Source organism: Mustelus asterias, chromosome 21, assembly GCF_964213995.1.
Source record: "Mustelus asterias chromosome 21, sMusAst1.hap1.1, whole genome shotgun sequence".
Lineage (NCBI taxonomy): Eukaryota > Metazoa > Chordata > Chondrichthyes > Carcharhiniformes > Triakidae > Mustelus > Mustelus asterias.
In genome coordinates this window covers 64366972-64380781 of record NC_135821.1, presented here as the reverse complement: position 1 = coordinate 64380781, position 13810 = coordinate 64366972, and the positions used below count along the sequence as shown (strand labels likewise).

The 13810-nt window shown below is 40.7% G+C and overlaps 1 protein-coding gene across 5 annotated transcripts in view; it reads left to right on the top strand.

Moving 5' to 3' along the window:
• Positions 1–1030, top strand: part of LOC144509341 (ribosomal protein S6 kinase 2 alpha-like) — a 243804-nt gene extending 242774 nt beyond the window's left edge. For all 5 annotated transcript variants that reach the window (XM_078238029.1, XM_078238030.1, XM_078238032.1 and 2 more), the window contains one exon: positions 213–1030. In XM_078238029.1, coding sequence (XP_078094155.1) covers positions 213–338 — 126 coding nt within the window. In that variant the 3' untranslated portion in view covers positions 339–1030. The remainder of the gene's footprint in view (positions 1–212) is intronic.
• The last annotated feature ends 12780 nt before the right edge of the window (positions 1031–13810 follow it).

Sequence of the window (13810 nt, the reverse complement as noted above, 5' to 3'; positions counted from 1 at the left end):
GACATAATACTCAAAGTGTTTCCAAGACTGTTCCGTTAGCTTCCATGAAGCAACTAACTGAAATATATTTCATTGGATTTAACTGTTCATAAACCCTGAGTCTATATCACAGTAGATGGAGGAAAATAACATTAAACCTGTACAAGTTCATTTATTTTCTTTCTTATATGAGTTTTTTTTTAACAATGTCTTCTTGTCCCCGCTTTTCGCAGGGAGCAATGGCTGCCACGTTCTCAGCCTTGAGCAGCTCCCCGCCAGCACCAAAATTGGAGTCCGTGAAGGCATCGACTTTGGCTCAGCGCAGAGAACTTAAAAAGCTCCCGTCCACTTCACTGTAACTCAGCATCTGTGCCTGCAACTCACTTTGTGCAATGAAAGATCCTCGGAAGCCCAAATTATGTGCACAATTACAGAAACTTTTCCTCCCCCAAGATGTGGCAATTCACAGGAGCGATGCTTTCCATTGAATCTTTGGGACAATCTTGCAGTACTTGAGAGATAAAAATAGGGGAAGGAACCAAGGGGGAATTGCCTGTTATGTGAAATAGCTTTCACCTTACAGTTCTGCTGTAGAGTCTTCAATTTCCTACACTATTTTTCTGTGGAGAGCATCTTGCAGCAGGCAAGAAACTCTGAATTATGTTTAAGAGCATTTCCTGTTGATTTTTAAAATGTTACTTTTAAGTACATGTAAAGGAACGATACTTTTTAAACAGTAGTTTAGCACCCTCTGAGCAAAATTCATCCAGATCATGAGGAAGATAATGTTGGTGAATCACTGGATTGTGATCAGGTCAAAGCCCAGGTTAAGGTTATGCTGAAATATTCTCGAGAATTTTGAATATTTTAATCATCCGATTGCGTGCTAAAGATCACTGTTGTTCGTACAATCCTCCTTGTTTTAGTGCTACCTTTTCCTCCCATGTATTTGCACTTATTGAATCATAGTTCATATCCTCCACAGTAATACGTAGTAAACATTTCAATCAAATGCTGAGCAAATCACTGATTAAAAATGTGCTTAATTCTGTTTTATTTCCTTTCCTCCATGGTCCTAGGATAATTTGCAAACTAAATAATATTATAAATGAACAAATGCCTTGTAATAAGTTAACCTGCCACTGGGTACCAAGAACTCGAGCAATATCATTAGATGTTAAAACACCAGTGCCCAATCGAAATGCTTGAAAACAAATCACCCATCTATTGATCTTAAATATATTTATGGGCTCTGTACCAACAGATTACATGATCAGGAATCAATCCAATTCAAATTGAACCTTCAGATGCCATATATATTTATTTAACATTTAGCTAATTCTCCCATAACCATTACTATGCTTCTGCTTTCTGGAAATACTGTATATTGGGTATTGTCGGTATCTGGAAATATTGCATATTCGAGAAGTGCTTCTGTATCCAACTAGTGTCAGCACATGAAATGACTGTATGTCTGGTGAGTGACTGAATGTCTGGCCAGTGTCAGCACCTGAACCTGATTCTGTATCTGGCTTGTGACTGTATCTAGGGATTATCTGCAACTGGAATGAGTGTGTTCTAAATGAAACAATTCTAGTTTAAAAGTGTAGTGACCTTTGTAAGTAACAAAAATGCCAAACTAATTGAAAAACTTTCTTGGTGACTGAACTGGGCACCTATGCAGTAAGCTATCAGCAGCAGAATTATATTCCACTGCAATCTTTAACCCCATGGCCCAACATATCCCTCACCTTGCAATTACAATCAACCTAAGGGACCGACTTAGTTCAGTGAGGAGCTTAGAAGCATGCCTTGCACAGCACCAAGCATACTTAAAAACAAGGTTTCAAACCAGCATAACAACAACACAGGATTACAAACAGTGGAAGCAGTGTTTTACAGCCAGAGTTAAGTGATCCCAGATCTAATAAAGCTCTGCAATGCTAGCTGTTACATCAAGCCGTGAGTGGCGGTGGTCAGTTAGACAACAAATGGGCTGAAGAAGCTCCCGAACATCCCCATCCTGAATAATGGCAGAGCCCAGCACATCAGTGCAAAAGGCAGCCTGAAGCATTTACAACTGTTTTTAGTTATAAGTGCTTGGCCTGCTCAGGTCCCCGCATTACAGATGTTATCTTCAGTTGATACTCCCCAACTTACCTGGATGAGTGAAGTGGCAACACTTAAGAAATTTGACACTGTCCAGTACAAAGCAGCCGACTCAATTCCCATGCATCCACTATCAGAAATATTCACTCCTTCCATCACTGATGCATCATGGCAGTGTGCACCATCTGCAAAATGTATGGCAGCAACTCACCAAGGCTCCTTCAACAGGAACTTAGAAACCTGCAACTCTTTGTTGGACAAACCTAGATGGACTAGACTAGCAGGCATATGGGAATGCCACCTGCAAGTTCCCCACCCCAACCCCCGGACAGCATCCTGACTTGGAATATAATTGCTGTTCCTTCACTGTCACTATGCCAAGGTTGTGGAACTCCCTCTCTGACAGTGCTTTGGGGGTACTTACAGCCCAAGGACAGTTAGTCATCAGTTTCTCAAGAAAGATTCTGGATGGACAATAAATACTGGCCTTGGCAGCTGCACCTGCATCCTGCAAATGGATGCAAAAATTTATCCAAAATCTGGATTGGCAGCACCTCCAAGTCAAATAGTTAACTATATTTTTGCCTCAGTTTTCATGGTAGAGGACACAAGTACCATGCCAATAGTAACTGAAGTTGCAGAGGTTATAGAAAGGGAACTATTATCATCACTAGGGCAAAAATACTGAGCAAACTGTTGGGATTGAAGGCAGGCAAGACCCCAGGGCCTGATGGCCTACATCCTAGGGTCTTAAAGGAAGTGGCATTGGAGATAGTGGATTCATCGGTTACAATTTTCCAAAATTCCCTGGGCGCAGGAAAGGTTCCAGTGAATTGGAAAAATCCCTTAATGCCCTTAATCAAAAAGGGGGGATGGCAAAATGTAGGGAAATATAGACCAATTAGTTTAACATCTGTCATTGGGAAATTGTTAGAATCCATTATTAAGGAAGTAATAACAGGCCATTTAGAAAGTCAAGATGCAATCTATCGGAGTTGGCATGGTTTTATGAAGGGTAAATCATATTTGACTAATTTACTTGCGTTCTTGGAAGATGTAACAAGCAAGGTGGATAATGGGGATCCTGTAGATGTAATATATCTGGACTTCCAAAAGGCATTTGATAAGGTGCCACACAAACGGTTAATGCATGAGGTTAGTTCACATGGGATGAGGGGTAGTTTATTAGCTTGGATGGAGGATTGGCTAACCAACAGGAAGCAGAGAGTCAGCATAAATGCGTCTTTTTTCTGAGGTGCCATGGGGTTCGGTCCTTGGGGCTCTAACTACTAACAATCTATATTAAAACAGAGATGAGGAAAAATTAATTCTCTCAAAGGTTCATGAGTCTGTGGAATTCATTACCCCAGAGCGTGATGGATGCTGGGATATCGAGTAAATTTAAGGAAGGAAAAGATGGACAGATTTTTCATTAGTAAGGGTTTTAAGCGCTCTGGAGAACGGGCAAGAAAGTGGAGTTGAGGCCAAGATGAGATCAGCCATGATTGTATTAAATGGCAGAGCAGGTTCAAGGGATTAATTTTCCTACTCCTGCTTGTAGTTCTTTTGTTCTTATGTTTATTTTACAATATTGGATAATTGATTTGCAGGGGGCATTACCAACCAATGACACATATAACTTTCGCACCACGAAAGTGCCAGGCAATGAGTTTCCAGCAAGAGAGAATGTAATCATCATCCCTTGACATTTGATGGCATTACCATTGCTGAATCTTCCACCATCAATATCCTGGGGATTACCATTGATCAGAAACTGAATTGAACTATCCATATAAATACTGTGGACAAGGGCAGTTTACACATGGGAACACCATCACCTGGAAGTTGCCCTCCAAGTCACTCATATGATTTGGAAATACATCACTGTTCCTTCACTATTGCTTAGTCAAAATCTTGGAACACCTTCCTTACCAACACTGGGTGTACCCACACCACGAGCAGCAGCAGTTCATGAAAGCATCTTAGCACCACCTGCTCACAGGCAACTAGTGATAGGCAATAAATGTTGGCCCAAGCCAGGGACCCCCACATCTTGTAAATTATTTTTTTTAAATATAGGTGACATTATAAACTGAGCACTCTGGGTGGAATATTCATCTGGGTGTACAAATTCTTTCTGGAGAAAATCCGATTTTCCTTGCATCACTAACCCCACACCATTTTCCTCTGGCCTTTTTGTGGTTCGGGAATGCTATACTGTGCAAAACACTTCCCCATCCCTGCTGAGGTTGGGTTCCTCGATTTAAATAAGAGAAAGGAATAGAATTTCTTCCTCTACTGTTTTCATCTGGTGCTGTGGAGATTTTGGAAGCCCATTTAAAGCATGTCAGGTTAGAGAATTCATGAAGCCTGCTGAGAGTCTGGAACAATCTTAAAGATAAGTGTAAAGTGCTTATACATCTTCAAATTTCACCATTAGGTGCTGTATTGTAATGTAGATATGTTTTAAGAGTGATTCATCATAGGGATCTGTACTTTAAAAGTAAGTTGACCTTACATTGTGTATTTGTTCATATGCATTACAGTTCTTTTCCAAAGAAGAAAGCTCTATCATGCAGTGAAAATATTGCAAAATGTCCTGTCAACATGTGCTGTCATTTTTTCCGCCGTAATTTAAGTGGCTCTGACTGATTTTTTAAAAACTGGTTTTGACACTTGGAAAATCTAACCATCTTTACATTGGGCGGTGGGAAGGAAAGAACAATCAATCTATTGTTCAGACAATTGTAGCCATTATCAAGACTTGGCTGAGATTCAACTGTTGGTAGATTTCAGAACGGCAGATGTTCCATTTATCTGAAAATGAATGACGGTTTCAAGAAGTTGTAAGAGCAGATTGTCCCTTGTCCCTGATTTCTGGTTTGCTGACGCAAGCTAATAGGATTCTTTTTATTCTTTCATGGGATGTGAGCATTGCTGGTGAGGCCAACATTTATTGCCCTTAAGAAGATGGTGGTGAGCTGTCTTTTTGAAGCATTGAGCTGTGCGTATACCCACAGTGCTGTTCGAAAGGAAGTTCCAGAATTTTGACCCAATGACAGTGAAGGGACAATGATATAGAATGGTATGTAGCTTGGAGGGAAAGTTGTAGGTGGTGATGTTACCATGCATCTGATGCCTTTGTGCTTAAGTGGTGGGGTTGTGGTATTGGCAGATGCAATATTACAAGGCTTTTTTCACATGGCAGAATGCAATTGTTTCCACTGTATTAAAGCTTTTATTAGCTGGTGAGAAGTTTATTTTTCCCAAAAAATGTAAAATATTTTCTATAGATATTGCATGGAATATGTGGGCAGTACGTAGTGCATGTTGGGTGAGTGACTATGAAGGATACATTGGGGTGCCGTGGATGATTTGGGTTGATATTGGGTGTGGGCGGGGATAAAGATTGAGGTTTGGGGAAGGGGGCCTTTATACACTGTTGGGACTGGGATACAGAGTTCTAAAACTGAGGTGAGCCTTCTAACTGACCTGCCTCTGCACCTGCACTCCTTGCACACTCTAGCGTCACTTGTAATCTGCATTGCTAACCCAATCCCAGTGTGAAAAGACAGAAATGAAGTGTGAAGTCACAAATGTGTTACGTGTGCAGTTTGTAAGCGCCAAGTGTGCAGGTCAGAGTTTCCCAGGCCCCAAGTAAGATACAACCTTTAGTTATAGAAGATTAACATAGGAGAATATCTAGATGTTATTGCTTTAGCTCACAGTTTAGATAGGGTGTACAGTTTAAAACCTTATTACATGTAAATATTTATATTAAAGCCACAAGCACATTGGATCAGAGTTCTATGCAACTCAACCTCCTGTTTGATTATATATCCATTGAAATAATACACTTGTATATATTCCACATACTGACTCACCAATAACAAACAAAATACCTCGCCCTGAAGTAGAAATGAATTCCTTCAGGAAATTTACATTATTGAACTTGTGTAATGATTTACCCTTCATATTCTGTTAATAAACATTTCAGAGGTTAATAATGTCTGGTGAAATTGATCTGCTCATTTACATGATTGCACTGAGCATGCAGATTTGTAAATCCACATGCAAAGTAAAATAATATCTCTATCCTTTGACTGGCTATTGAGTACAAATAATCCGATTTTTTAGACTCATGCCCAAGTGGCACTGTGGTATTGTTGTGATATGTGTATCCCATCATGTTACCTCCTGGCTGTTAAACCTGTTTTGCCAAAGAGACAATCTTCTCACCCCAGACTCCAGTTCTGCACTGCCTGAGAGTCATTAACATTTTTAGGCTGATCTTAAATTAGTGACCTTGTTGTGTCCCTGCTTCTGTTGATGCTGCTGCTGCAATGTTTTGTTATGAGTCAACCACCAAAGAAGCTAAGTGCTGGAAAGTCAGATAGTAGGCTTGAACTTCTTTCTGAAACAAAAACAGAAAATGCTGAAAAACTCAGCAGGTCTGGCAGCATCTGTAGTGAGAGAAATAAGAGTTAACATTTTGAATCCATATGACTACATCAGAGCTGAAGAGAGGGAGAAATGTGATGGATAATAAACTGTATAAGAGAGGGTAGAGAGCTGGAGCAGAGTAGAAGGTGGGAGCTAGGAGAGATTGCAACAAAGAACTGTAGGTCATGAGACAGATAAAGCTTTAATGACAGTGTGAAGGGCTGTGGAAGGTGCTAGTAGTGGCATAAAGGTAAGATATCAGAATGTGTTAATTAAGAGAACAAAGGTCAGTGCTTAGTGAAAGCAAAACATCTACTGTATTCGCTGTTTCCAAAGTGGTCTGCTCTACATTGGTGAGACTAAACGCAGACTGGGTGGCCGCTTTGTGGAACACCTTCGCTCAGTTCACAAGCATGACTCCAACCCCCGTGTCACTTTCCATTTCAAGTCAGCCTCTTGCTGCCATGCCCACATATCCGTCCTTGGCATGTTGCAATGCTCCAGTGAAACCCAATGCCAACTGGAAGAGCAGCACTTCATCTTCTGATTAGGAACGTTACAGCCCTCTGGACTCAATATTGAGTTCAACAACTTTAGAGTGACCTTTCTCCTATCCTGACCCTGTTTTTAATATCCAAAATGTTTTTGTCCCAATACAAATCCACCCCCCCCCCCCCCCCCCTTTTCCACAGGGCCATTTGTCACTTGTTCTCTAGTTTTGCTTTCACTGAGCGCAGACCTTTGTTCTCCCACTAACGTATCTGGGTTTTAATGCTGGGGACCAGGGCTTCTGCATAGAAACATTGAAAATAGGAACAGGAGAAGACCATTCAGCCCTTCAAGCCTCCGCCATTCATTATGATCATGGCTGTGAGCCTATAATTGAAATGTCAGTCTGCAATGAGGTTAGGAAAGGTTACTGACTGATGGATGTTCAGACTACCAGCAAAATGAGTTAATTGTATTCAAACTGGAAGTGGGGTGCATCTCCCAAAACTAAATATCTGGTTTGGGATTGGGATTGGAGGTTTTGGAGATAGATGTGATATAATGGTTTATGCAGCAACAGGGAGGGACAGAGAGCTGAGGGAACCTTAGTGTATGTTAGACTTAAATGCTGGAGTTTGGAATATGGTTTTGTGGAGTATCTGAAACACAATATATAATACACAAAGATTTCTACTACATGCTGTCTATATATATATGTATGTGCGTAATATATATCTGCGATACACACATTTCATGTGCCTACACCTCTAATGATGAAAACCTGTTTGAAGGCGACCCTTGTTTAAAACAAATAATTTTCAAACTCGCATTCGCTGGATTCAGTGAGAATCTTGTATTGAGGAGATACCAACAAATGGTCTGCATCAGTTTGCAAAGCCCAGTGTACATAGACAGTTGAATCAAATTCAGGCTTCCATTTTTAAAGAAATCTCTGGTTATAAAATTAGTATTTATTGTTGTTTCAATGTAGTGTTACAATCAGGTGAGGAGGGATTGAATGGCTCCTCTCCTTTCCCTCACCTTATATGACTGCTGCAGGTCCCTTTGTTACGTTCCAAGTCAGTGAGTACTTAACTGTCTCATTGACTTGGCAAGTATGTCCTTTTCCAAAGCAGAGAGACCTGCAGCAGTCATTTAAGGAAAGGGAAAAAGGTTTCCTTGAGTTTAACAAAGTGGTTGGCTTTATTACATTAAATCGATCTAAGTAAAATAATAAAATACAGCCTGACATTCACATGCAATGAAAGTGCACATACACACAAATACAGTTTACACAGTGGGGAAGGATAGGTTGACCAAATTAGAGTGCATAAAAAGTAAAAAGGACATACTTTTGTAGTTTGGTTACTTGGATGTTTACAGGCTGAAATTGATGCCTCCGATTTAAAGATGTAGGCAAGTTGGTTGTTTTTCTGGAGACAGTAATATTAGATTGAGTTATTTTAAGAAGTCTCTCTCCTGGGATGGTCATGGTAAGCAAACAGGACTCAAAGCTTGCCAAGTGTACTGGGGAGAGAGGGATGCAGGAGGAGCCCCAATTGGGTCTTGGCGCTAAGCTTAGTTCTGCTGAAAAAACATACTTAAAGCATACAAAGCTTTGGCTTGTCATGTGACCTCCAGCTGCCAAGGAGATCCAAAAAGTGACATTGTCTGTGTATTCCGAGGGTAACTTGATTAGCTCATACGTGGAAAGCTATCTTAGCTAAGGTCCCATTGCCCAATTGATTAGTTTTAATAGTCTGTCCCCAAAAGTTAAATACCTTGGGTGATTGCCTTTATGCCTTGTTAATAGACAGAAATGAGGGGCTTTCACCCACCACTGAAGTTATTGCTTTGACCAGTTTTGCAGACTGTCTCCATTGCAATGAATTGGAAAGTTGAATGTATAGTAATGCAAATTGGGGTAACCATCTTTGGCTGTAATCTCAAATCGCCTCATCTGGTTTTTTTAAAAAAGTCTGTTCTTAAAAGTTTATTTCAGGCTTCCAGCCGGTCGATTAAGAATCATTACTTGACATAAATTGCGCTTTCATGACAATAGAAACATAGTAAATAGTAAACTTAGAACAGATAGCGGGAAGAATGTTTTTTACATGGTGATAAATATTTAGATTAACAGGGAACAGGAACAACAATATTGAAATTATTCAAAATACAATTTGTTACCATGAAGACACTGGATGGGTAAACATTCATTGGTCAAGTGGTTAGTTCTTATTCTTCACATGATTAAATGATGTAATATTCTGTTCCAAAAATTTCAGATGCAAAATTATGCTTACCTCAGATGGCGTGCATGTTATAAAAATCTAGTCAAATAGGATCAAGTCGAAAACGTTCTAGTTGTGTTATTTAGACTTGAAAAATGACATCAAAGATAATCTTTACTGCTTGCTGAGATTACATTGTGTGAAACTGCACAATATATGCCCTGGTCTAATCAGAGATGCTACGTTTAAACACATTTTACAAATAAAATCCTCACCCGTGCTTGGTTTCCTTCATGAAAACTGTCCCTCGAGTTGTTTAATTTCTTCTGCTTGTTGTATTCTCTGACAGGCGTTTCTGATTCTGGACTCTGCATGGTGTTGCTATGGTTAATCAGTACTGTTGATCTTTAGTTGCATAATTACTGTTTATTAGTAAACTTTTCAGTAAAATCAGGATTTGCTTTGATGAGTGAACGCTGTACAATGTCTGCAGCTCACAATTAGCTTTAATTAACTTCATTAAAATGATATGATTAAAAAAGGCTTCATAGGATGTAATATTTTCTATCATTTCAAATGATTCTTGACTTTGTAATTTGTTCTTGTAATTTTAAGTTCTGAATGTCTCTGCCACATCTATCGGAGGCCTATACTGCAAAACTGTGAATAAATTCCAGCTGAACTGCACTGGCTGAGCTTCTTGAGTCACTTATTATTTATGTCTATCTGAGAATCATGTTCAGACCATAGCAAAGGACAAGAGCAAGTGGGCTCTAATTATAACCCTGGCAGAGGATGGGATTTGTTCTTGCCTCCCTGTCAGCAAATGCATGAGCAAGGTGGTCATGAGGGAGAGAACAGATTTTCTTTAATTTGATGATGCAGCCACACTACCATAATCTCGAAGAGCATTGCAGCTTGCATTTATTTAGTGCTTTTAACATTTTTGATTTGATTTATTATTGTCACATGTGTTAACATACAATGAAAAGTATTGTTTCTTGCGCACTATGTAGACAAAACATACCATTCATAAAGAAACGAGAGTGCAAAATGTAGTGTTACAGTCATAGCTAGGATGTAGAGAAAGATCAACTTAATGCAAGGTAAGTCCATTCAAAAGTCTGACAGCAACAGGGAAGAGGCTGTTCTTGAGTCGGTTGGTACGTGACCTCAGACTTTTGTTTCTTTTTCCCAATGGAAGAAGGTGGAAGAGAGAATGTCTGGGGTGCGTTGGGTCCTTAATTATGCTGGCTGCTTTGCTGAAGCAGTGGGAAGTGTAGACAGAGTCAGTGGATGGGAGGCTGGTTTGCGTGATGGATTGGGCTACATTCACAACCTTTTGTAGTTCATTGCGGTCTTGGGCAGAGCAGGAGCCATACCAAGCTGTGATACAACCAGAAAGAATGCTTTTTATGGTGCATCTGTAAAAGTTGGTGAGAGTCATAGCTGCCAAATTTCCTTAGTCTTTTGAGAAAGTAGAGGCATTGATGAGCTTTCTTAACTATGGCGTTGGCATGGGGGGACCAGGACAGGTTGTAGGTGATCTGGACACCTAGAAACTTGAAGCTCTCAACCCTTTGATGTAGACAGAGGCATGTTCTCCTTTACGCTTCTTGAAGTCGATGACAATCTCCTTCGTTTTGTTGACATTGAGGGAGAGACTATTGTTGCCAGTTCACCAGATTCTCTATCTCATTCCTGTACTCTGTCTCATCATTGTTTGAGATCCGACCCACTACAGTGGTGTGGTCAGCAAACTTGAAAATCGAATTGGAGGGGAATTTGGCCACACATCATAGGTGTATAAGGAGCATAGTAGGGGGCTGAAAACGCAGCCTTGTGGGGCACCGGTGTTGAGGATGATCATGGATGAGGTGTTGTTGCCTATCCTTACTGATTGTGGTCTGTAAGTTAGGAAGTTCAGGATCCAGTCGCAGAGCGATGTGCTGACTCCCAGGCCACGGAGTTTGGAGATGAGTTTTGAGGGACTAATAGTGTTGAAGGCTGGGCTATAGTCAATAAATAGGAGTCTGACATAGGTGTCCTTGTTATCTAGGTATTCCAGGGTTGAGTGCAGGGCCAGGGAGATGGCGTCTGCTGTGGACCTGTTGTGGCGTTAGGCGAACTAGTGGATCCAGGTAGTCTGGGAGGCTGGAATTGATTCGTGCCTTTACTAGCCTTTCAAAGCACTTCACAATGATGGTCATTAAGGCATGCTGTTTGGTTTTTCTTAGGTACCGGGATGATGGTCATCTTCTTGAAGCAGACAGGGACCTCAGATTGTTGTAAAGAGAGGTTAAAGATGTCTGTGACATGCTTGTAAGACCTTCCAGGCCTATGCACAGGTGTAACCAGATTGAAATTTATATTGTACCAAAGGAGGAGATATTAGGCCAGAAGACCAAAGCTTGATCAAAGAGCTTGGTTCTAAATATGATCTAAAAAGAAAGAGGCTAAGAAAGATAGGGAGGTAATTCCAGAACTTCGGGCCTTGACAGTTGAAGGCAGAGCCATCAGTGTTGGAGTGAATGGGACAAATCAGAGGTTAGTATTAGAGTTGTAGAAAGATCTTGGTAGGTTACAGAGCTGGATGAGATTATGGAAATAGTGAGGCTGTTGAGGGATTTGAACTTGAGGATCAGCATTTTAAAATTGACACAGTCCCAGATTGGGTGCCGTTGTGGGTCAGTGAACATAGGGCTGATGGAGCAATGGGATTTGGTGCAAATTAGGATACGAGTAACAGAGGTTTGGATCAGTTGAAATTTATAGAGGTGGAAGATGTATGACTGCCCTTGAATAGTCAAGTCTAGAGTAACGAAAGTTTGGCAACTATTGGCATAGACTAATGCAAAGATCTTCTTGAATAATTCCTTTCTGCTCTGAACATTTTAAAAAGTACCGCACTGCATTCCTGATCATAATGACATTTACATTTTGTCAAATTATATTCAAAATACAAGTACAGTGCACAAACATTGGAGTCAGTCCTTTACATTCAATCTGAACTTTATTTTTCCTAATCCTGCAGAAGTATGACTGAACTTGGGCAGATGATAAACACAGTTCATTTTTATGAGTAATGATTTTACAGAAATTCTACAGTTGCAAAGAAAGCCATTCAGCCAATTGAATGTTTTAATTGAACCTTAGACTTGACCTTGATTGTTGAACTCATTAAATGAAACAGAATTGAGAGAAATTCTATTTGGGAGATGAATGATGGTGAGGATTGAAAACTACATGCAGTTTGGATGCAACTATTTGCCTGCACTTGCTATTTATATCTAAGCAGAGAGCTGAGATTTGCATTGACATTCCCAGTGATGCACAGCAATGGAAAAAAGCGCACACAGTGCAGGAATTCTGCAGGCTCTCGGAATACTGACTTTGTTCATTATCTCTTTCAAATTGGGTATCTCCAGTAAAACCCCACTACTGTTGATCATGGAGTGGGTATCATCCCTGGCTCTGAGCCACAAGTTCCAGATTTGAGTCTCATTTCAGGATTTATGGCCAAGGAAGGTGCATTCATAATGTAGCCAAATGGTATCTAGGGCAACTAGGGATGAACAATAAATGTTGGCCTAGCCAAAAACCTTCCAACTCACACCAAAGGCTGGTAGTAAGAATGGTCCTGCCAGATTTGCATTCAGCCATCACTGAATAAATTGCTCTTTTTGAAAACCACTCCATGGGCATGGGAATGTAATGGATAAAAGCATTTTGGTTTGGATCTTTGGATTCCTCTTATTCCAAGGCTCAACCTTTCTCACACTCATAGAAACCCTACAGTACAGAAAGAGGCCATTGGGCCCATTGAGTCTGCACCAACCACAATCCCACCCAGGCCCTACCCCCATATCCCTACATATTTTACCCGCTAATCCACGCATCCCAGGACACTAAGGGGCAATTTTAGCATAGCCAATCAACCTAACCCGCACAGGGGACATGAGAAGACTTTGGCGGATAGGGTTAAAGAGAATCCTAAGGCGTTCTATAGGTATGTCAAGAACAGAAGGTTGGTTAGGGCAAGTTTAGGGCCAGTTATAGATGGCAGAGGGAAGTTATGTGTGGAACCGGAGGAGATTGGTGAAGCATTGAACCAATATTTCTCTTCGGTGTTCACGCAAGGGGACATGAATATAGCTGAGGAGGACACTGGGTTGCAAGGGAGTAGAATAGACAGTATTACAGTTGATAAGGAGGATGTGCAGGATATTCTGGAGGGTCTGAAAATAGATAAATCCCCTGGTCCGGATGGGATTTATCCAAGGATTCTCTGGGAGGCAAGAGAAGTGATTGCAGCGCCTCTGGCTCTGATCTTCAGGTCGTCGTTGGCCTCTGGTATAGTACCAGAAGATTGGAGGTTAGCGAATGTTGTCCCATTGTTTAAGAAGGGGAACAGAGACTTCCCCGGGAATTATAGACCGGTGAGTCTCACTTCTGTTGTCGGCAAGATGTTGGAAAAAATTATAAGGGATAGGATTTATAGTTATTTGGAGAGTAATGAATTGATAGGTGATAGTCAGCATGGTTTTGTGGCAGGTAGG